Consider the following 24193-nt stretch of genomic DNA (forward strand, 5'->3'; position numbering starts at 1 on the left):
GGTGAGTATCATATGCTTGACCATGTGTATGTGGGACCTCTGGTTTTTGAAACAAAGACGATGGTGATTTAGGCACCATATGTGGTCCTCTATTGCCTCCACTATTAGGCCTTCTTTGATCCATGTTGGAGTGAGTTTGTTGCACTGGTCAATTTTCCATTATTTGAGACATGTCAAAATCATGAGGTACCTTGGCTCCACTTTGTACCATCATTTGTAAGAAGTATTGTCTATCCCTCCTCATTATTTCCTCAACCAATCGATTGAAATGGGGATTCATAATGGATTCTTCCACATCTGCCGAATGTACAGAAAAGTTGTCTATATCATCATTGTGTGTATCATTGTTGTTTGTAGTTTCCATGTTCTCAACATTTGGAATGTTTCTATAAGCATCCATGTCAGGTAATGTAGTATGATCAGAATTGAAAAAGATATCATTGCCATACTCATAAGAACTCATGTTTGTGGACTCTTGAGCCTCTTTAGTTTCTCTCCCAGATTTTTGAAGACGGGTTTCAACCATGAACTAGGTATTGAACGAGATGTGTGAGACTAGATGAAAATGGAAAAAGTATGGAACACCAAGAGTTGGATGGAATGTAAATGAATCTAAGGTGTACTTGCAATGTCCAAAGTGTAAGACCAAGTATGTATGTAGTAGAGTAGGTGTGACTTCCAAAGAGAGGATAGTTTCTCTTGATGAGGTAAGTTGACCTTGACTCTAAGTAAGACCAAATGAGACCCAAAGGTGATAGACCTTGATGAGGGACCACTTAGCAAAGTGTTGTTGTATGTAGTATGTTGACAAAGTATGATGAGGACAAGCAAGTGACCTTTTGACTCAAGTTTAGACAAATGTGAATGTAATGTGAGATGTGAAGCAATGATGGACTGTGTGAGACCCAAAGAAAGATTGAATGCTAAATGAAACCTAGAGAAATGACCTAGGAAGCTCAAGAATTCTGAAACTGACTGTGTTTGTTTTCTAGACTGTAACAGTTTTTTTTTTTTCAAATTTGATCACAGACGCGCCTGTATACTTCACAGACGTGATTTCCTGACGCAGACATGGTTCTGTTTAACACAGACGCGCTTCTGAAATTTTTGTAAAGTGCACTGTTGATTCTGGAAACACAGACGCGTTTTTGCCCTTCACAGACGCGGTTATACAACACAGACGCTGTTATGTCAGACACAGACACGTTTCTGCAAAATTTGTGCAATTTTTTCCAATCTATGAAGTCATTTTGTTGTGACCAAATCTGACTATTTGACTATTTTTCGTGACAAGAGGACACAATTTTGATGAAGACCCAATGTTTGTAAGTGTCTAGACTTCAAAATGACTCAACAAAAAGTGTGTTGTTTGATGTAAAAATGTTTTGCATACACTTGAAGACACAAAAGACACAATGTTTTGCTGTTTAGTCTTGAATGTTTGAATGTTTAAAATAAGTCAAGCACAATTCTATGGCTGGCCAAGACAATAGTTGTTGATCCCACATGGGGTTTTACCCCTGAGGCTATGCTATTCAGAGCGGATACTTAGATGCTTGACCTCACTGGCTCCACCCTCGGCACTCACTTCTCAGGTCAGCCAAGCATCAGTCCCCATGAAAACTCCCCATGGCGAACTTTGTATCTCTACTAAGAACCGTATGTGTGTGGGCTGCTACTAGAGGTCCAACCTCCTGCCCCAACAACTAGAAGGATTTGGGCTTCTAAAACAAAAAGGTGCTAGTAAGGGCATCCGCTCGTGTGGCCATACATGTGGCACTTTCAGCTCTGTAAATACAAAAGGCTCCCAGCCGGTAGGGGTTACGCCCTACAACTGATCAAATAAATTTGATCAAACGGGTTTATGGGGAGACATAGTGTCGGTATGAACTAATCAGCACACGTTATCCATAGTTTTCACCATGAATACAGTTGTTTATAGTGGTTCGGAAGAGGTGGGTTTTCCTCGCTACCACTTGGGTCGTTCTCTTCTCACTAGTAGTCCTAATGACCACACGAGAAGATAGGCCCTCTAAAGATTAAACAAAAAGAGCCTATTGCTCAAGACACAAAAGACAATGATTCAATTTTAGTGCACCAATTGAAGTGTTTGCTAGTCTATGAAAACAAGGCACACAATAAAAATCCAAAAACCCTTGCCAAGGACCTGCAACAAAGAGTTGTTAGTAGTTTGGATTGTTTGAAATGATCACCCCTTCCTGCAAGCACACATGTTAGGTAAATTTTAAATCCCAAAAGACTTTGTGAAAATAGAGGCCTTCAACAAAACGATTTTGCTTTTAAGACAAGCTGCACCAATTTCGTTAGCTAGATCTAAAGATGTTAGCTCAAAATAAATCAGATCTGAAACATTAAATGCAAGACCAAATGATGAAAAATGAAAACCTAAAATAAAAATTTAAAACCGATGCACACAGACGCAGTTACCTTCGACACAGACGCGACTTCGTGACGCAGACATGGCTCTATGAGACACAGACGCGGCTACAGAACCCAGACGCGACTTCTGGACACATACGCGTTTAAAAACACCGCAGATGCGACTGAGGAACACAAACGCGGTTTTTGAAATCTACAAAATAAAATATTGTCGATAACACAGATGCGATTCTAGATGTCGCAGGCGTGCCAGAAAGTCAAAAACGTGATCCAAAAATGCGCAGACGCGAAAATATCAAAATGCTGTCGAAAATGCCAGATCTGCAACTTCAAAAACACAAAATCTGCAACAAGGATGTTAAATGCAAAAAGGAACAAGAGTCCCACCAGGCGTGCCAAAATGTATATGGTGAAAATGGATAATAACAATAATAACGATATTGAAAGGCTAAATGAATTCAACCACAAAACCCTAGCCTAACAACAACAGAGATCCACCGTAACATATGAAGATTACCTAAGACAATGCAAATCAAGTGAAATCACAAAGATTATACCATCACATGTCCAATAGGGTTTGGATCTCCATTCTTCCTATCTCCATTGATCGTGTTTGATATATTTTCTCTTAGATTTTATGTGCACAAGAGCTCAACAAAGAACGGAATGTGGTTGCAAGTAGGATCGTAGTGTAGTCAAGTCATTAAGATCATTGATTAGGATGATTGATTAGGGTTTGATAATGAAGGAAGCATCTCCTTATATAGAAGACACTATAAGAAATGAAGGGATAAGATTGAGAGGTGTAAAAGGAGGTCGGCTATGATTAGAGGGTAGGTAAAATAAATAATAAAATAATGAAAGGGGTAGGTAGTGTATGAATTAAGAGATGAATGACATGTGTCATGGGTAGAAAAGGTTAATGAATTAATTAAATAAATAAAGATTTATTTAATTAATAGAAGGAGTGAGATCAATTAAATAAATAAGATATTTATTTAATTTAGGAAAAGGATAATTTAAATAAATAAATGTATTTATTTAAATGAGAAATAAGGTTAGAAGAGGATAAATGAATTAATTAAATAAATAAAGATTTATTTAATTAATAGAAGAATTAGGCTTAGATAATTAAATAAAAAATATATTTATTTAATTAGACTAGACAATTTTGGGTGTCTACAGTAAGAAGTTCATTATTTTTGTGATTATTTATATTCGTTTTTCCTCTATAAAAGGTGCATTCTTGATATAGGGTACGATTCCTTTTTTATGCTCTTTTCCTATTATTTTCCACTGTAGTTTGATGTTTACACTACCAAATTAGAGTATATAGTTTTTATGAAATCTTACAAAGAGGCAATTTGGTTATATAGACATGTTCAAGAGTTAGTTTTAATTCAAGGGTGGTTTAAATTGGACGTGCCTATCAAAGTGTTATATGCTTGACCAATCTAATTCTATGTACTATGCTTGTAAAAGGTATACTAATATATAAGATCACTTTTTGAGGGATGGTACAGTGGTAAGATTGTGAGAAGTTTTATGGATATTATCTTATTATTATTTAAATGATGTGAGATAATGTTATAATAGAATTAAATAAGGGACGTTACAAAAGGAAGTCAAATATTGAGTTATGTACCATCTCTCTCAAAATGACAGTACAATTAGTGCACTCATGGATCCTGGCCTATGAAAGAGGAAGTGGGATTAATGAAATTTTGTTGATAAAATAGATATTATGTATTAATGTACTAGAGGAGTTACTTTCTATTTTTAAATATCACTCTTAACTTTGGTCGTAAGAATTTTTACCATGGTATTTCAAGACCACATATTTGGTTTCATAGTATTATTTAATAGTGGTTTGACGAGCCTCCTTTGGTTTATATTGAGGACCTAGTGTAGAAGAGGTATGGTTATTGTGCAAGTGGACTCATGTTGTTTGAATGGTGTAATATCAAAGAAGATTAAAGAGTTGTATTGATGTACTTGTTTCTACCTGATCAATACAAGCTTGATATCTCTTTCATGAAGTTCATTTTCAAAATGATTTTTCTACATATTTTGAGTGCACAATATGTGTTTGGTGAGTTCTTATAGCTATTATAAATATATATCCATGATTTCTTTTAGATTTAATGGTTAATCACATGTACCTCTAATTGAGTTAATCAAATTTATATACTTTTAGTTTATACTTTCACCATTATTCTTTGTTGTTTTCCTCAATAATAAATTTATTTTTATTGATTGTAGTCCCTTAAAATTTCTCTTCAACACCCTGAGTTTTAAAATTATATACAATTACAAGTGGACAAGTTTTAGAGGTCAAAAGTAGTAGAGGAGAATTTACCATGTCTACATGGAAACTAAATAATGTTGGAATGACTCAACCATGCATGCAAATCTATTCAAGACATGAAAATCATCATCATTAATTTGTATCTACTTTCTAGTCACCATTTTATTATTAAATATAGATTCTATCACATTAACTATAACATACCAACTTTAAAAAAAAGATAATACCCAAATAGAATACCTAAACCCCTCCTAGCTTTAGATTATTTTTTAGATATTATTATCAATGCTTGATTTAAATATGATTTATCTTTATTATGTAATATTAATTAACTAGGGATTACACCTTGGTGTGCAATGGGTACAATTTGTGTCCTTTTTTTGCATACATTTGTGTAGTACATGAGCTCAATTAGTAGATCCTTCAACAAATGATATTGTTTGTGCAACAAGAATATCAATGAATAAATGATTGCTTCAAATCAATTATGCCTCCATAGATGGGGGTAGATAGATAGCGAGAATAAATAGAGACAGAGAGAGAGGGATGGGAGAATACATATGGAGAGATAGAGATAGAGAGACAAATAGATATGGACGTAGAAGCTTAGAAAGATATGGAGAGGGAGATAGATGAATAAAGAGAGGGAGAGAGAAAGATAGAGAGGATGATATATATAGAGAGACAAAAGTAGAGATATAAACATTGAGATGGGGAGAAGAAGAAAAAAGGGGGGAGATAGAGAGATGGAAAAAAAAAGAGGGAGAGATGAAGATATAAAGATATATGGGAAGAGAAAAAGAGAGATGGACATATATGGGAAGAGAAAGAGAGAGAGAGAGAGAGAGAGAGAGAGAGAGAGATGTTTTAGAGGTCAAAAGTAGTAGAGGAGAATTCACCATGTCTACATGGAGACTAAATAATGTTGGAATGACTCAACCATGCATGCAAATCTATTCAAGACATCAACATCTTCATCATTAATTTGTGTCTACTTTCTAATCACCATTCTCTTATAAAATATAGATTCTATCACATTAATTATAACATACCAGCTTTCTAAAAAGATAATCCCAAATAAAATAACTAAAGCCCTCCTAACTTTCTTATTTTTAGATATCATTATCAATACTTGATTTAAATATGATTACTCTTTGTTTACTAGCATTAATTATTTAAATCTAATATTGTGTTTATTTCCCTAGATAACTCATGCAACAATCATATTTTAAAAGGGAGGACCACCCTCCTCCCAAGTTGTTAGTTGTCTTTCGTACTATCCAACTCTTTTATGTACAAACTATATTTTAAAACACTATAAAAAAACATTACAACAAAACTTTATTTAATAAAAGTACTGGCATCCATGAATCTTGTAAAAAATATAATTTTATATTCAATATCCACTAGTATTGCACAATAATTGATCAAATTGACGTCACGCTCCCCTCAACCGCTGACGTCATTCTCACCCCATCTTTACTTCGAAATAAAGTAATTTACCTATAAATCCCGGTCACCCTTTTCTTGGGCTCTAACACAAACAATCACAGTTCGAATCCCGCTGCCTTACAATATCTCTATCAATTCCAAGCGATGTTAGCCGAAGATATGTTCGGTGATAACCCTGGGGTTTGTAAGAGGACTCATCCTCTGGTACAGATTGAAGAAAAAGCCTCCATTATTGGAGCTTATCAGATGAGTATAATAGACAGGGCTCAGTTTGACCTTAAGCTGTCTCCTCTTACTCCGAGAGAAAATTCCTATTTTTCGAATTCTTCTGAAAAATACGGCTTTGCTGAAGGATTTTCTCAAATAGAGCATCAGAACTCTGTTGATTCCCCCCTAAATATGTCCTCGCCCTCTGTCCAAACCCTGTGTGCACAAAGTGCCTTTGCCGCATATGTAAAAGCTGTTCCGATCGCCGCCTTTGAATCTTCTACTGGTGGTCACATCTTGCATAAGAGGTGTTTTAGGTTTCTGATCTCAATCCAGGAGAAAAAAGGCAGAGCAGCGCAGATATCAGGTTTAAATGCTCTTGCGAGCGATAATAATAATAAATTTCAGAAAGAAAGAACTCACTCGGCGTTTGAGCATATGATAGCCGAGCGGAACAGGAGAATCAGATTGAAAGAGCATTTCTCAAATCTTTATTCTCTCCTACCTAAAAAATCCAAGGTATTTCCGAATTCTTTTTTTCTGAATATTTTCATTTTTAATAATTTTTTTTTGTTTAAATTGATGATTTTTGGATGTGATTGTATCAACATTTTGAATCATGCTTGATGATCCATCATTTCAGTGAGATCTAGAAAAGTTAAAAGATGAAAAAAATTAAACACAGTCAAATCTAGAAATCATCAATTTAATCTATCATGAATTGTGAAAACTTCATGCATTTAATCTCTTTATTTTATCAAATCTCTACAAAAATTAATTTATATATCATTGTGTAAATCTCCATAGAATCTATTCTTCTTCAAAACTTTTAATCTCAAAATTTAGGTCAAATTGTAATTTGTAGGAGAATTTGTGAATTTGTTGAATTAATACAGTTTTGCTGCTCAAATATATTTAGGTGAGATTTATTTGCATTTAGATATTTAAACTCATATTCAAACTCATGTAATTAATCTCTTTGTTTTATCAAATCACTACATAAATTAATTTATATATCATTTTCTAAGTTTTCACAAAGTCTGTTTTTCTTCTGGATTTTTAATCCCAAAGTTCAGATCAAATTATCATTTTTAGAAGAATATGAGAATTTCTGAAATTAATACAGCTTTGTTGATCAAATATATTTAGGTGAGATTTATTAGCATTTAGATATTTTGAACTGTCATTATTCTTACACAACTTTGTTGATCATAATAGAAATAATTTTTTTTTAAGTATCAGGTAATTTATAACCATTTTTAATTAGTGCTTCTAAATATCTTTTAAAATTTTGTTAAATCATTATTGTTCAATTTTCAAAATTTTCAGTTTAGAAAATACATAAACTAGTACATATATATCTTTGTCAGGCTACCTTTTTCTCTTATTTATTGTAATTCTTGTTTTAATATCACAAAAATCCCTAAAGGGAACATCCTTCTTCACTTCAAATGGGATCTAATCTTGAGTATACTTCCACAAGTTCTTCCACATTATTAGTGGTTAAATTATTTGCTTCTGCCTCCATCATGTGTTCTTCCCTGGGTAGGAAGGGAGGTCTTTTTGGTCTAGGGGTTGATACCCTTGTTGGATCATCATTTTTAGAGTGGTGGATTGCATATCCCTCTTATTGTTCAGGTTGGATCTAGAATTATTGTTATTCATGCTTTGGATGGATTAGAGGTGAACTTGAGTTATTTTTTCATTTTTCTCCATGAGAGCTTGAGAGAAGATTCTCAATTTGTTACGTTATTTTTTTTTCATGGTGTTGTTGGGTGTAGAGTTATTGGTAGATGCAAGTTTCCTCTTTTCTCTTTCCAAATCCATTTGAGCCCTTTGGCTAGGTTGCATCAACTAACTTTCATAAGATGGCAAGAACAATGCCCTAATACCAATTGCAATGCCCCCTTTTCAATATTGCCCTAAATCACAAACTTCATTCAAATAAGAAGGTAGGATCAGCTCGGAGCAGTCTTCACTCTAGGCCTAAGACCGAACACTCACCCTCTTGGATACAAGTGGTAGGCACATTGGACATTCCATATGAAGTGGTCTACCTAGAGAAGAACTTGTGTTTGCACCCCTATCCATGTTTCCTTATTCATCCTTTTTTGATTGAGAGCATTATGAATTTAATAAGACTTCCCCTAACAACCCATCTATATTATGGATCCCCTAAAAAGATCATACAAGGCACCTCAAGATGTTCCATCAAGCCTAGGAACACGAAATTTCACCAAACCTTTCTCACACCCAACAAAAATTATTTATTCAATGTACCTCTTATCTCATTATCCTTGGTGATACTTTATATTGAAGAGGCTTTGATGGTTTCTTAATGTGGCTCCTAAATAAAATAGAGGTTAATCTTTCCCTTAGAGAGGTTCATGACAATACATGTGGTATCCATGTGGTATACAGGTGGTATACATGTGGTATTCATAATAGTGGTATGATTTTCTAAGAAGCTTCTAAGAAGAAGTTATTACTTGCACAATATGGAACATGATGCGTGCTAGTATTGCAAATGGTCTCTAGCTTGTCAGAAACATGGAGAGTTGAATCGTACACCTTCACAAGATTTGTAGCCTATAACCACTCCTTGGCCCTTCCCTCAATAAGGGGTCTTGATCTCATTGGTAAGATTTATGCTTCCTCTTTTGAAGGCCACAAATTCATTATCCTAGCTTCTAAATATTATAATAAATGGGTTGAAGTCACCCCCCTTTTACCATCAACAAACAAATAGATAAATTCATACTCCATCATATGATTTAAAACTGTGGATTCTCACAAACATTGTCGTTCAAAATAAATATGTTCACATTTTTGAGAAATTTTTGTGAAATTTTTTATATCCAACATCATTTTTCTACACCATATTACTTGAAAAGTAATGACCAAGTTGAGGCAACTAATAATATCTTTCTCAAAATGCTTAATAAAATTGTCAATAAAGTTGGTGATGATTGTCATTTCCATCTCCATCTTACTTTTTAGAAAATATGTATTTTGATTATTGCAATAGGGAGTAAGGGGTGTCAAAATTATCCACATTGAATATAAATTTAACACAAATATTTCAAACAATGAATTAAACCTTTATCTATTCAACAAGACTTCACCTCAAGCAAGAAATCAAAACAAATACAAAGTTAAACAAATCAAAATATTCAATAATTACTTATGGATTTGATTGTGTAAGCCAATTTTTATCATCAACGTTTTGAATCACACTCTGTGATTCATCATCAGGATGAAAAGGAATACCTAGGAGATGAAAAATTGTGAGTTGTAGACCTGGAAAAGAATAAAAAGAGGTGGAGGGCAAAAGGCACAAAAGACGTAGACAAAAAAATAATTAAAAATAACCCAAAACAATGAAATAAAACAAAAATATGGAGAACAAAAACACCTAATTAATAAAAGGCTAAAAAAAACAACGGAAGAAAAGACAAAAATGAAATAAAATAGAACATTGGTCTTTATTTCTTTGGTCTTATTCTATTTTATTGCATTTTTTTGTCTTTTCTTTCTTTGTTTCTCTTTTTAGCCTTTTAGCAAATAAGTGTTTTTGTTCTCCTTATTTTTGTTTTATTTTGTTGTTTTTGGTTATTTTTTATTTATTTTTGTCCTCATCCTTTGTGCCTTTTACCCTCCACCTCTTTTTATTCTTTGTCAAGTATGCAACTCACTATTTTTCATCTCCTATGTATTCTTGTCAATCCTAATGATGAATCATAGAGTGTGATTCAAAACATTGATGATAAAAATTGGCTTACACAATCAAATCCAGAAGTAATTATTGAATTTTAATATAGATTGTGGAAATTTGATATCTTGAATCAAAACATGTTTAAACAAAAACTCAATTCATGTTGCACTTACATAAGTGGATTTTCTCATAAAGTAGATGGAACGTGATTACTTGCTCCAATAGCATAATGTTATGAATTTAAATTTCGATGATAAAAAATGGCTAAGGATAAAAGAATTTGTAGGTTTTGGAAAAAAGAGATCAAGGATAGAGATAAAAATGAGATCAAGTGGAAAGAATCAATGTGGTTGGGAGGTAGTAAGATGGGAGATTAGGAAAAATAGAGGATTATTTAATTTAAAAAATTAATTTTAGGAGAGGATTGGGTGTTTATAGATGGAATATTTAGTTAGTTTAATTAATTAAATCATATTTGTGAGAGGGAATTAGGCTAGGAAAAGGTAATTTATGACTTAGCAAATTTTAAGTGTCTATAGAATCCTTTTGAGAAAAATACTACCAAGGAAAAGAGGCCAATATTGTATTATCTTTAAAAGAAGAGTACATTGTAATGATCTTCCTACAATCCCTTTAATCCTTTAATCTAATAGCAAATATGTACCTATAAAAATTCATTTGACTTCTACTTCTTCAAGAACTTGTTTTAATAAAAATTTCGTAATACATATGAATACAAGAGATGTGATATTCAAACTTGGACAAAATTGTAATGCCTCTTTTTAAAAATCCCACTAGCATGTTAAATGTAGTCTCTCACAACCTCTTACAACTTATCATAACTATCAAAAATAAACTCTCCACTTTGGGTGCCTATTTTTTCACAACTACCGGGATTTAGGAGATGTTTTACATGTCATGACTAACTAGTAATAGAAATACAAAGATTCTCTTATAATTTTATCACAATCTAAAAATAACCACACCAACTTGGGCACGAAGATTGACAATTTTCACCCTTTTACATTCTGAGAGTAAAAGATGCTTTATTGCTAAATAGTAAGTGATTTCTAGTAAATAACTAGTTTGTATTGCCAGTAAATAACTAGTTTGTATTACTAGTAAATAATTGATTACTATGTTATAAAAAATTAACCACCACTATTAGTGAAACCTTCATCTCTTATAAATACATATATAATAATGTAAATGACACAAGATTTATAGGGATGATAAACACCTTCATCCTAACATTATCAATTACTTGACATTTTAAATTATATAAATATCCATAGGAACAACGAACTAAATTATGTACAAGATACAAGGCCCCCAAGACTATAATCTTAATACATCAAAATCAACTATTTTATCCTTGTATTTGTGCTTAAATGAATTCATATAAAGTTTAAATGATTTTTTCTATATGAAATTTAGAACATCTTCTCCTTCGAGATTAAATTCTTAATTTCAAATAATTATTTGTTTATTTTTGGCTTCATGTTCATCCAATGGTTGAGTTTTTTTATATCCTTTTTCTTAATATGATGTTCAATCCTATATCCCATTGATTATAATGAAAATAAAAATTAACAATTATCAAGGTCAAATACAAAATATGAAAAAAATCATTCAAATTCAATTATCATACAACATTTAAACTATGAAATTCAATTAAAAAACATGCATTTTCTGTTGGACTGTGACTCCCAAGCTAGGATTATGATTACAATAGCTTCCACAGAAATAGAGTTAGATAAATATTTTACTAGGATATGATATATTATTGTTGAGATGATTTACAAATGTACAATAGCATTTCTTATATAGGCAAGATCATGAGATGAGAGAGCACAAGATAAGGACATGTGTCTTAATAGGATGCAAGAGTAGGTGCAACTACCCTAATGCAAATACCAATACACTTAAGAAATATTAAATAATGACAACTAATAACTACATGATAAATGCCTAGAAATCTATATGCCCAAGTTGGACTTAAGCATGAGTAAATGATATTGACCCTAACACCACCCCCCCGTTAAGTCCAACTTAAGGAGAATAATTATTATGCAATATAATATGAAGATGTAATATATGAGTACCGAAAACTAGGCCATGTTAGGTACCCATGCACAACTATTCATGAAACTAATCTCTTACAAATGGAGAAAAGGAGAAAACATCTTGGGATAAAACTCCTCTTCAAAAAAGAGATAGTGCAAATCATGTACAAGTGAAAGACAAAGTGATTGTATGGAGGTCTCAACATCAATAGCCTCCAAGAACTACATCCATTATGAGAATCCAAATGATAGTCCCCCCGTAGGGGGGAAGTTGAGAGACTATGTAGTACCTCCATAGTGGCTTTGAACAAATTGATAATAATATATGAAGTTTAAAATATCGCAGGGAATTGATGATGTAGACCCACAAACATACTAGAAAAATACTAATTGAATTAACCAAGAGTGAAATACGGAATAGGGTGGCACCAAATGAAATGGCTGAAAGATATATCACCAATCTGAAGACTCTTAAGATCTCAAGAAGGCTAGTGGAAGGGTCTCAAATGGGAACAAATGAAAATTGAAAGGCTCTAATACCATGTTCAAGTGAGATTCCTAAGTCAGGATCATGACGGCAAAAACTTCCACAAAAATAGAGATAAATATTTCATTGGGAAATGATATCATTGATGAGATGATTTACAAATGTACAATATCCTTTTTATATAGGCAAGAACATGAGATGAGAGAGTACAAGATAATGCCATTTGTCTCAATATGATGCAAGAGTAGATACAACAACCTTGATGCAAATACCAATGCACTTAAGAAATATTAAATAATCACAAGTAATAACTAAATGATAAATGCCTAGGTTGTCCAGCATGAGTAAATAATATTTACTCTAACAATTTTGATTGTTTGCATCAATTAAAGAAGAAAAGATGATATATTAGTCAGTCAATAATTGCAATTTTTTAAAACCATAAGTGTGTTTTATGACACAAAATGTGTAGTTTGCATGGGACAAACGAGCATGTGGGTCCAAAATCATGGGATGCACATAAATTTTTTAGTGTTATCTATCTTTAACATGAAATTAAATTCGCTTGGATTATAATATGAACATGTTATAATGTGCATGCTCATGCTATAACTTGTCTTGGAAATTTTCAATCCTTAGGATTGAATTCATATTGGGCATCCAACCCAAAGGGTTGTAATTGCATGTCAATGACCAAAGTTATGCTTTCTATAAAATGTAGAAACATAACTAAATGTTGACCATGCTTTCCATAAAATATGCACATCTTTCAATGTTGATTTAATAAATGTCACAATAATGTTAAGCTCTATCATACCTTTCTATCCATTTTTTTTTATATTTTAAAGTCTTAATTTATAATTTCTTTTGTTAGTGTCTTCTTTATTTTCCAAAAAGTCAGTGCATAGTATTTTAGTTTCATTTTTTATTTGTTCATCAAAATTTGAAACAAATTACATTTTTTATTCACACTCTATTCTATACATAGTAAAAAAATGAATTTCAATTAGTTTTAAAAAAAAAAATTAGAAAGGAGAAGACTCATTTTTTATTTTTTAGGATATGTCCATTTTGAAAATTAATAATAAATTATTGTATTGATTAAAAATTAGAAAAACTACATTATGTTAGCTAATTTTGTATTGAAACGATTTATGAAATGCTTAAAAAAATCAACATTTTAGGGGGAGCACATATTTTAGTGCACTATATGTGTTTGTTTTTTATTAAGGGTAAATAGGTTTTGAGGGGACCATAAACCCCGTAAATAGGTTTTGAGGGGACCCGAAACCCCATAGGTTTTGAGGGGACCCGAAACCTCATATGTTTTGAAGGGACCCGAAACCCTCAGATTTTTCCAGGATCTGGTACCCACATAACAATGCTGCTAAAAGAAAAGAACATCAACGAACTAGGAGCCAAACCACAAAATGGACACAAAGCATCCCTAACACATAAACAAGGGTTTTATAAGGCTCCCTTAACCTACAGAATAATGGGGTTTTGAAAGGCTCCCCTAGCCTTCATCAAGGGTTTTAAACTGGCTCCCAAAACCAGCAAACAAGGGTTTTCCCAGGCTCCCATAACATGTACAACAAAGTCATCAGCTTACCAACAACACAAGTAACGCTTAACCAAAAACCATCACTGGCCAAATTGGGCCCTTTAAAATTGCTAGCATCCAACATGCCAATGGAACGAACAACAATCCCACAGCTAAAACACAAAAGAAGAACCTGAAAGCACACATGGGGGTTTTGAAAGGCTCCCCTAACCTTCATGACATACACAAGGAGAGTTTTTGAAGGCTCCCTCAAACCCCCCAAAAAACTGGAAAGCATGGTTAAAAAACCGAGCCCTGACCATGAAGATCCACAAGAAAGTAATGGCAGGTGGCCTCAACCAGCAACTTGAGCAACATCCTCACCCAAAAGACCTTCTCCCACCATCTCCCCACTTCAATAGGGAAGAGGTCCACCTCAATAGGAATAGAAAGAAGGTAGAACATCAGCCTCAAAGACTCTCTCGTAGCAAGCAAAAACCCGACCGCTCCCAACCACCAAATCTCTGCCTCCATAGGAGAAAGGGCTACTTTCGACAGGCTAGGAAGAGAGTAGCCCAAAAGCCCACACATTACAATCATGGACCAGCAAAGAAAAAGCTCCTCCACCTCTGAAGGAGGACATTCCAGAATAAGGAAAAATTCGATCAACCATGTCTCTAGAGAATCTTCGAGAGGAAGCACAAGAATAAAATCCCTCAGAAACATAGAGACTCCCTCACGAGAAACGACAGAGAGCCCGAACAAACCATTCACATCCAAATATATCCTCTCCATCTTCAATAGAGAGAAAACTCTTACCAAGAAAGAACCAAAAGAACATGGGGATTGAGCAGAGGACACCCTAACCCAAGATAAAACATGAGAAGACCAGAGGGTCTACTCACCCTTGAAACAACGAAACCCCTCCAAAACCGCCATACTATACCACGACCACACAAGGCCCTACTTCCTAAGACCCACAAAAATAGAAAGGGACAGGGAGAATAGTCTACAACCCTTCACAAGGCACCAAGGACAAACCCGCACCACCAAAAAGATAGGACTAGGCAAAGAGGGGAGGAAAAAATACTCCACCTGTCCTTGAGAGGAACCAATAACTTGGCACGACACAGGCCACCAAAGCCAAAACACCACCGCGCGAGATCATGAACACATACAAGGTTCATCACCTGTGAGCAAATAACCACAAACAACAGGAAGCACAACAACCTCTCCACTCAAATACACGAATAGGGGTGAGGATATCACACCGCCCTCCTCTCCGCATTCAATCCACACACTCTGCGAACCACACAAGATTGCGCAGAAACCAGAGCAACCAAGTTGGGCCAAAGAGAAGAGCTCCCCCCCCCTTCGCCATCTTCCTCGTCGTCCTCGTCTCCATTGCCTGAATCATCAGGCATCGAAACCCTTGCTCGCCCCACTCCTCCTTTCCCGGTCATGAGTCCAACCGAGTGGTATCCACTATGTGTGTTTGTTGATTTATTTTAGCTATTATATATATCCATGTTCTATTTTATATTTATGGTTAATCACATGTACCTCTAATTGAGTTTTAAATCAAATTTATACGCTTTTAGTTTGTACTTTCACCATTATTGTTCATCGTTTTCCTCAATAGTAAATTTATTTTTATTCATTGTAGTCCCTTAAAGTGCTCATCAACACCCTCGAGTTTTAAAAGTATGTACAAATACAAGTGAACTTGTTTTAGAGGTCAAAAGTAGTAGAAGATAATACCATGTCTACATGGAGACTAAATAATGTTGGAATGACTCAACCATGCATACAAATCTATTCAAGGCATGAAAAACTTCATCACTAATTTGTATCTACTTTCTAATCACCATTCCATTATAAAATATTTCTTTTGAAGACCTTAAAGGCTTTCACCATTTTTCCTAGGAGTCTTGTTGTCTCCTACAGGAGTCTCGCAGGCTTCGTTTCCTTTGCACTCAGAGACAAGGATTAGCCCTTTACACTAAATGGATTGTCCATGCTATCTTTGGCAATGAGGTCTTGAAAGTTCTCCTCAAACATTGCATTTCGTCTAGGTTCCTGGCTGATAGACCTGCGTAGAAGTGGATTGGTTTTCAAACCTTTCTTGTTATGCCCAAAGCTATTCAATTTGAAGACACTTTTGTTGCCAAGAGTATCTAGTGTGCTTTGGAAGTTGTTAAGCCTTGGCTCTAATGGGCCAACTTTGACTTTCAAGTTGGTCTCTCTTTCAAATAGCACAAGCTTTGATGGTCTCCGCATATTCGAGCTCAAGGCCTTCCTTTGGCTCACATGCCTCGGGTGTGTGCCCTATAGTTTCAAAAAAAAAGTATCTACATTCCCAGATATTTGTTTTCTAGAGCCACTATGAATTTTCACACTCAGGGAGATTTATAGGTCCAGTACAAGCTCATTCAGCCAAATCGACAAATATTTGACATGGGTGTGTCATCTTCGCCTCTAAATATGCTACACAAGCTTGGCATTCATTTTGTCAAGCCTTGGTGGAAAGGCTTGGCGTTGGCATCCCAACATTACCTTTTGCAATTACGAGCCACCATTGGGCTACCGTTGGCTTTCTCCTCACTTTCCTATGGTCCCAACTCTCAATTTGTGGTGGCATTTATAGTGGCACGTGACAATCTAGCAACGATGTTTTAACAATGTTTGGTCGATTATGACAGAGTCTAAAGTTGCCCATTTTTCTTGGTGTATTCTTTTCCAGCACTTTCCTATGGGCTCTCGTCTCAAGAATATGGGGGTCTTGGACCCTCGTTGCCTGTTTTGTGGTCAACTAGAGACTTTTAAAAACCTTTTCTAGTTCTGCCATCGTGCTCAGAATTTGTGGAGTTGGATTCATGACTTTTTTGTCCCTTTTGTCCAAAACCTTTTTCCTAGCACATGATTTTTTGGGGGGATTGGCTTCTCATTCCCTTCAAGTATACCTAGATCTGACATTCTTTCAATATGGAGATCCTTTTTTACTCATGGAAAGATAGAAATGTTGTTATTTTTGCTCATAGTACTGTTGATACTTTTGTTTCGCTTTATGCTAAAGCTACTATTTGTAATAATGTGATGTTGCAAATTCAAGTTCAAGCTAACAAGGTGGCTCTAGAGGTTGATCACCTCTTGGAATTACAATTTCATTAGGGCAATGCCTCTTATACTATGGCTAGGGCACCCTGAGATAGTTCCACCTCTTGCGATCTCTCTGTCATGTGGCCACGACGTCGAAGTTTCTTTGCCCAAATCTCCGACTCTCTCAAATCCTAGGCTCTCATTACCACTCTGGTGACATGGGTGGTTCTCAACGACAGTTTGCTTTGCTGCATGGACGCTTTGCCTCTGGATGGCCTTCGGGTGGAATAAGGCCAGTGGTGGTGGCTGGCTAGACAACTCAAAGTGGTTTCCTCAATTGTATTTTGCTATTTCGCTAAAAAGGATTAAAGATAAAGAGGAGGGTGAGACAAATGTTGACGAGGGGTGGTCCATTCCTGACATCATCCTGAACGATCGGGACCCCCTCCGTCTCCATCTGAAATATATGAGATAAACCAAATGTGCGGAACCCCTCTTTACCTCCATCTGAAATTACGTTGACCACTTAATTATCTTTCTATTATTTGTTGCTTAGACTTGACCATTATTATTATTTTGTTAAGTTTCATGGTTTCTGAACTATGCCCCTGTGACTTTGCTTTCTATATCTATTTCCCTAGATAGCACATCCTATAATCACATTATAAAAGGGAGGAGGACCCTCCTCCCAAGTTGAAAGTTGTCCTCCGTACCATCCAACTCTTTTATGAACTAACTATATTTTAAAACGCTATATAAAAACCATTTCAACAAAAAATTATTTAATAAAAATAGTGGCATCCATGAATTTAATTAAAAATTATAATTTTATATTCAATATCGACTTGTTTAGGGCGAGCAACTTGGACAATAATTGATCGAATTTACGTCACGCTGCCCTCATCCGCTGACGTCAATTCCCGCCCCGTCTTCAGTTAGAAATGAAGTATTTTATCTATAAATACCGGTCGCCTTTTTCTTGGGCTCTCACACAATCACAGTTCGAATCCCGCTTCCTTACGATCTTTGTATCAATTCCAGGCGATTGTAACCGACGATATATTCGTTGATAACCCTGGGCTTTATAGATGAATTCATCCTCTGGCACAGATTGAAGAAAATGCCTCCATTATTGGAGCTCATCATATAAGTATAGTGGACTGTGCTCAATTTGACCTTGAGCTTCCTCCTCCTACTCCGAGAGAAAATTCCTGTTTTTCGAATTAATAAGAAAAATACAGCTTTGCCGAAGGGTTTTCTCGAATACAGCATCAGTACTCTGTTAAGTCCTCCTCCCTAAATATGTCCTCGCCCTCTGTCCAAACCCTGTGTGCACACAGTGCCTTCGCTGCATATGTAAAAGCTGGTCCAATCGCCGCTTTTGAATCTTCTACTGGTGGTCACATCTTGCATAAGAGGTGTTTTAGGTTTCTGATCTCAATCCAGGAGAAAAAAGGCAGAGCAGCGCAGATATCAGGTTTAAATGCTTCTGCGAGCGATTATAATAATCAACATCAGAAAGCAAGAACTGATTCGGCCTTTGAGCATTTGATAGCCGAGCGGAACAGGAGAACCAGATTGAAAGTGCATTTCTCAAATCTTTATTCTCTTCTACCTAAAAAATCCAAGGTATTTCCACAAATCTTTTTTGCTTTAGATCGTCATTTTTAACAGCTCTTTATTTTATCAGATCTATACAGAGGTTAATTTGTATATTATTCTCCAAATCTTGTAAAGTTTATTCCGCTTCTGATTTTTTAATCCCAAATTTAGGTCAAACTGTAATTTTTAGGAGAATCTGTGAATTTTGGAGTTATTTAGGTCAAACTGTAATTTTTAGGAGAATCTGTGAATTTCTGGAATTTTTTAGGTCAAATTGTAATTTTTAGGAGAATCTGTAGATAATTGTAGGCGAGATATATTAGCAATTAGATTTTGAATTCTTAATACTCTTACACAGCTTTGTTTAATAATTTTTTAAAAAATAATTCCGTGATTTATACCCAATTTCAACTAATGCTTCTTATTCTTTGAGCTTTCTTTTCTTTTCTTCCAGTTAATACTTCTTTATAAAATTAGTCAATTTTTATAGATTTATATTTTAGAAAATGTTATTTTTAAACATTTACTAAAAATTATATAACTAAAATTTTATAAAATATTATTTTAAATTTTGATAAATGTTTATTAGTTCAATTTTTAAATTTTTATTTTATAATAATATTATTAAAATTTAGAGAATTTAAAAAGAATATTATTGTTTTATTAATATATTCAACTTAATAAATATATTTAGCAAGCTCTACTTAAATATCTATTGATTTTCATATTTCAAAGTTTACGAAATATTATACAAAATATTATTCAAAGTTTAATGCTGTTTCACAATTCTACTATTGCATGTTCACTTTTAATCCTGTAATTTAATATATTTTGTAATTAAAAATTTAATAAAAATTTAACTTTTTTGGATCTTGGATTTACAGAGAGATAAATATTCAATTTTGGCAAATACAACAAGCTATTTGAAGGAATTGAAGCTTCGTGTTATTCAGTTGGAACAGCAAAATCAAAATTTGTTGAAACTTGTTTCGAAAAGTTTTCCAAAAGCTGAAGGAAGTAAGAAAGATTCTAATGGATTATGATTATTTATTCCACATAATTTAAGGATGAAAAAATAAAGAAAGTGTGATTATTAGTGAGCTAATTCTTAATGGCTAGGACTTCTTGACTCGGATGTAAAGTAACAAATATTTTAAGGTATTTTATGATCCTCTCACACGGAACAATCATACAGACACACATAGAGAGAGATTTATTTTCAAATGATACTAAATAATAAATATTTTAATATATTTTATGACATTTTTTTAATAAATTAAAAAAAAATTGGTATAAGTTTTTTAAACTAAAAATTTATTTATTATTTGTAATGAAATTCATTTTTGTTGTCTTTTTTTAATGTATAGAAAAAAAATTAATTTTAATAATTTTTAATAAATAGCTAAAGTCACACATCTAAAAATATATATTTTATAGTTTCATAAATAATTATTAAAAAAATTATTTTCTCTTTATAATAGACAATTTTTTTAATGAGACTGTAAATATATTTCAATATCTATTTTTAAAAATGAGAAACAAATATGTTAACCCGACCAAGAGTTCCTCCTTTAATGTAATGAATTTTCTAAAAAATGGTAAATTTTACTTTTCTATTGTGAATGGAATTGAAAATAAAATTTAAAAACTAATGATATTTGATTAAGACATAAGAAAGAAATTACTTTTAGAATCTATAAAATAAGATATATGAAAAGGCATTTATGGATTTTTGAAAAAATGTTATTTACACTAGTACTATTGGTGGGAACATTAATATATTTTATATATTTTTAGAAAAAATATTAAATTTGCAACAAAGAGATGTTAGATATTTATGGCGTGAAGGTAAATTGTGTTCAATGTACTAATGGGTTCTATCAATTTTCTTGAGGGGTGTTACAACCATAAAAGACCCAAGACCACTAGAATCTTCTTAATGTGAGAATGATTGTTCTAAGTGCTCAAGATTAAGATAAGCATTGAAAAACCCTTGATAAAAGGTATTGATAATCTAAAAAATGATTTTGGTGAGAATATGACTGTGGTTGAGTTCTTCAATATATCATGTTAGATATTTCCTTTAGAGTTATTATAAACTACAACATGTATAGTATGCATTGTTATTTATGTATATTTTGGACAATATTATATGTAATTATGTTAACTATAGTAATTAATCTATTAATTTTGCTGCAATTATATAGTTAACTCTAGGAGAAAAGTGACCTTACAATGATAATAATTGGTATTCTATGCTCTGCATCTTTACGTACAATTTGGCATAATGAATAATATGTCTATTTAAAATAGTCCTCAAGGGTCTCAATACTAAAGGGCTCTTTCTCAAACACTTTGATTCCTTTTCCATTTGGTCCGTTAATTATGTGTTTAGGAATTTGAATCGACCTATGCACAATTTTGTGAAGATCATACCTTGCCTTGAAACTATCAAGGTCTATAACCATATCTATAGATCTACTGAGCTTGAACTCCTCAACAACATATGACTTGGTGAATGCAATTATAGGAGTCATGTTTGCTGCTAAGGCCTTGGATTGAACATCAAATTTCTTTGTCACTACTTGGACAAATTCTACATCAACAAGTACATTTGTTACTATATAATTCCCCATGTGTAGATACCAACCAATCCTTAACAGGAATCTTGATGAGCTTGTTCTATACCAATGCTCGAAAAGTAACCAACCAGAAGTTGGGACAATTGCATCTCTAACCCCTCTTCTCATTTCCATTTTTTTCCTTTAATAATTCCTTGGGCTTCTTGGCAGACCTAGGACATTGAACAAATAAGTCTTGCTCGAATATCCTCTTTGCTTCCAATGTGTTGGACATTTTTGTGTGTTCAAGGTTTTGCTACACACTAAGGTTTTTTAAAAATAAAAAAAGATTACCATATTATTACAAATTACATGTCAACTGCACTTTTTCAAATAAAATCAAGTCAATTAAGAATAATTCTAAGAAAAATGACTAGAGAATTGAATACTTATGCACTTACAAATTTTTCAATAGTAAAACCCCTAGTTATTCAAATTCTAATGTAGAGAGCTCAATTTGCATGAAATTTTTATTGAAATAGATTGTTCTTGCAAAAATGGCCCTATTCATATATTTCTTGTGGATAAATGAGCAAAAAATTGAGCTAACTCAATCAAATCACCATTATGGTGTATGGGCTCAACCAATGAACTAGGAACTAGTTGTTTGCACATTTGAATGTCCACCATTAATGTGGCTAGATCATGACAAGATTGACGATTGAAATTCAAAGGATTAAATTAAAAAATAAGCCTACATGCTTCGAAGTGAAACATACCAATGATAAAGCTCCAACTATGATTGCACTTTTCCAACTGTGCGCTATGTGTTGCAAAATCACAACAATGCAAGCCACATTGGAGTCCACACCACTGCCCAAGAAATCTTGCGCTAAGCCACAACTTTTTCTTTCATAAATCGAGTCTGCCTTTTACATGTCGTGATGGCACAATAGCTCAAGAAATATACTCCAATATCTTTTGGACACTATGTCTTTTTGCTTCAATCAAGAACAAGCAACTTTTCCTTGTCTGGCCAATGACACCAGTCCCCCTATTTAAATATCGATGGTTGGCACATCAGTGTGACTCTAGCAGAGCTAATAGATCTGCAACCCTCAATGCAACAATGACCATTGATTTCAATTTAGGAACATGATGGTAGGACTTTGGAAAATTAAAGGGCACAGAGCAACCTGATCACTAGGCTTGAGGGGTAGGTTTTGGATGGGGCCAAAGACATAAGATTGTGACTTTAAGATGGGATGATCACCTATCATAATTCACAAAATTAGAGTGTAGGTTTAGGAATAGAGACCGAGGTTTTAGGGTTTAGGGAATGGGTATATGCACGAAGTTCTGGTATCAAAAAGGTGCCACACTTTAAAAAAAAATTAAAAAGCACATAAGGCACACGCCTTATAAGGTGCACGCACTATAGGGCGTGCGCCCTATAGTGCGCACGCCTTATGTGCATTGTAAACAACAAAAAAACCTTGGTCCGTATTTCTGCATTCCAAACCCGCATTTTTGCATTTTTTGGTGCTATTTTCTTGCGCTCGCCCTTTGTAAAAGCTTGAAATTGGGCACTAAGTTGTCCATCTCTCATCAAAATGCCGCCACGTCATTGAAAAGCTCGAAGAGGTATGTATTTTTATTTTCTTATTGTCATTTTTTTTTATTAATTTGAAGATTAAACTAGGTTTATTGATTTAAAATTATTTTCATTATCAAGAAATGAGATTAGAGAAGAAAATGTTAAAAACACTCAATCACCTCCTCATGAAGACCATATTGAAGAAGAAGCACATCAATCAACTCCTCATGAAGACCATATTGAAGAAGAAGCACATCAAGAACCTCTTACAATCCCTAGACACCCCATAGGTACACAAGAAAACCTATTAGGTCAAATAGAAAATAGCCAAAAAGAGCTTGAAGGTTTAATCACAAGGCTAAAAGATCCCACTGGAACAAACTCCCATGGGACAAACCTTGCCAGTTCTTTGCAATCTATTGTATCTCACATACAATCTGTGAGTGAGCAAATAAATTTTTGGTTCTGTAAGAAGGAAGAACAAAGGCAATTTTATGCTGACAAATTATCATATGCAGTAGTGAAGAAAAAGAAAATTAATAAATTTGACTTGTGTGCTCTTTTTATGGACCCCCAAATGAATCAACCTTTACACCTTGGATGTAGGAGATTCCCTATTCATTGGTGTCATCATGAAGGGATTAAGAACAATTTTTGGGATAGGTGGTGGATGGTATTTGATCAGCCCCCATGCAATAATCATGAGGTACCCCAATACTTTTTTAGAAAACTGTACTGTGAGTTTGTCCTTAATGAGATCCCAAACTATTTTGATTTTCTAGATTTCCAAGGTAGAGGTGGGGGCTAAGTGCACCAAGATGGTGAACAGAAAAGTGGCCACATGCAAAAAAAAAAAAAAAAAAATTCTCATAACCCGTACGTGTTTTGGAAATTCAAAAATGTGCTAGGCTTGGTAACACCAAGCCTAGCCAAAAACAATTAAAAAACAAAAAGTTCCTCAAAACCCATATGGGTTTTGAGGAAAATTACATTTTATAATAAAAAATCAAAAGTTCCTCAAAACCCATACGGGTTTTGAGGAAGATTATATTTTATAGTAAAAAATCAAAAGTTCCTCAAAACCCGTACTGGTTTTGAGGAACATTATTTTTTTATAATAAAAAATCAAAGTTCCTCAAAACCCGTACTGGTTTTG

The 24193-nt window shown here is 33.9% G+C and overlaps 1 protein-coding gene across 2 annotated transcripts; it reads left to right on the forward strand.

Annotated features, from left to right (window-relative positions):
* The first annotated feature begins 6254 nt into the window (after nucleotides 1-6254).
* Nucleotides 6255-20053, forward strand: LOC131041769 (transcription factor bHLH93). 2 transcript variants are annotated; one of them, XM_057974972.2, is made up of 2 exons: nucleotides 6255-6886; nucleotides 19764-20053. In XM_057974972.2, the coding sequence occupies exons 1-2, from the start codon at nucleotides 6305-6307 to the stop codon at nucleotides 19920-19922; spliced, it is 741 nt and encodes a 246-aa protein (XP_057830955.2). In that variant the 5' UTR covers nucleotides 6255-6304; the 3' UTR covers nucleotides 19923-20053. The 2 variants fall into 2 exon arrangements, with proteins under 2 accessions (XP_057830955.2, XP_059074697.1); XM_059218714.1 differs by lacking the exon at nucleotides 6255-6886 and adding an exon at nucleotides 18284-18906.
* Nucleotides 20054-24193: the final 4140 nt, after the last annotated feature.

Source organism: Cryptomeria japonica, chromosome 4, assembly GCF_030272615.1.
Source record: "Cryptomeria japonica chromosome 4, Sugi_1.0, whole genome shotgun sequence".
Lineage (NCBI taxonomy): Eukaryota > Viridiplantae > Streptophyta > Pinopsida > Cupressales > Cupressaceae > Cryptomeria > Cryptomeria japonica.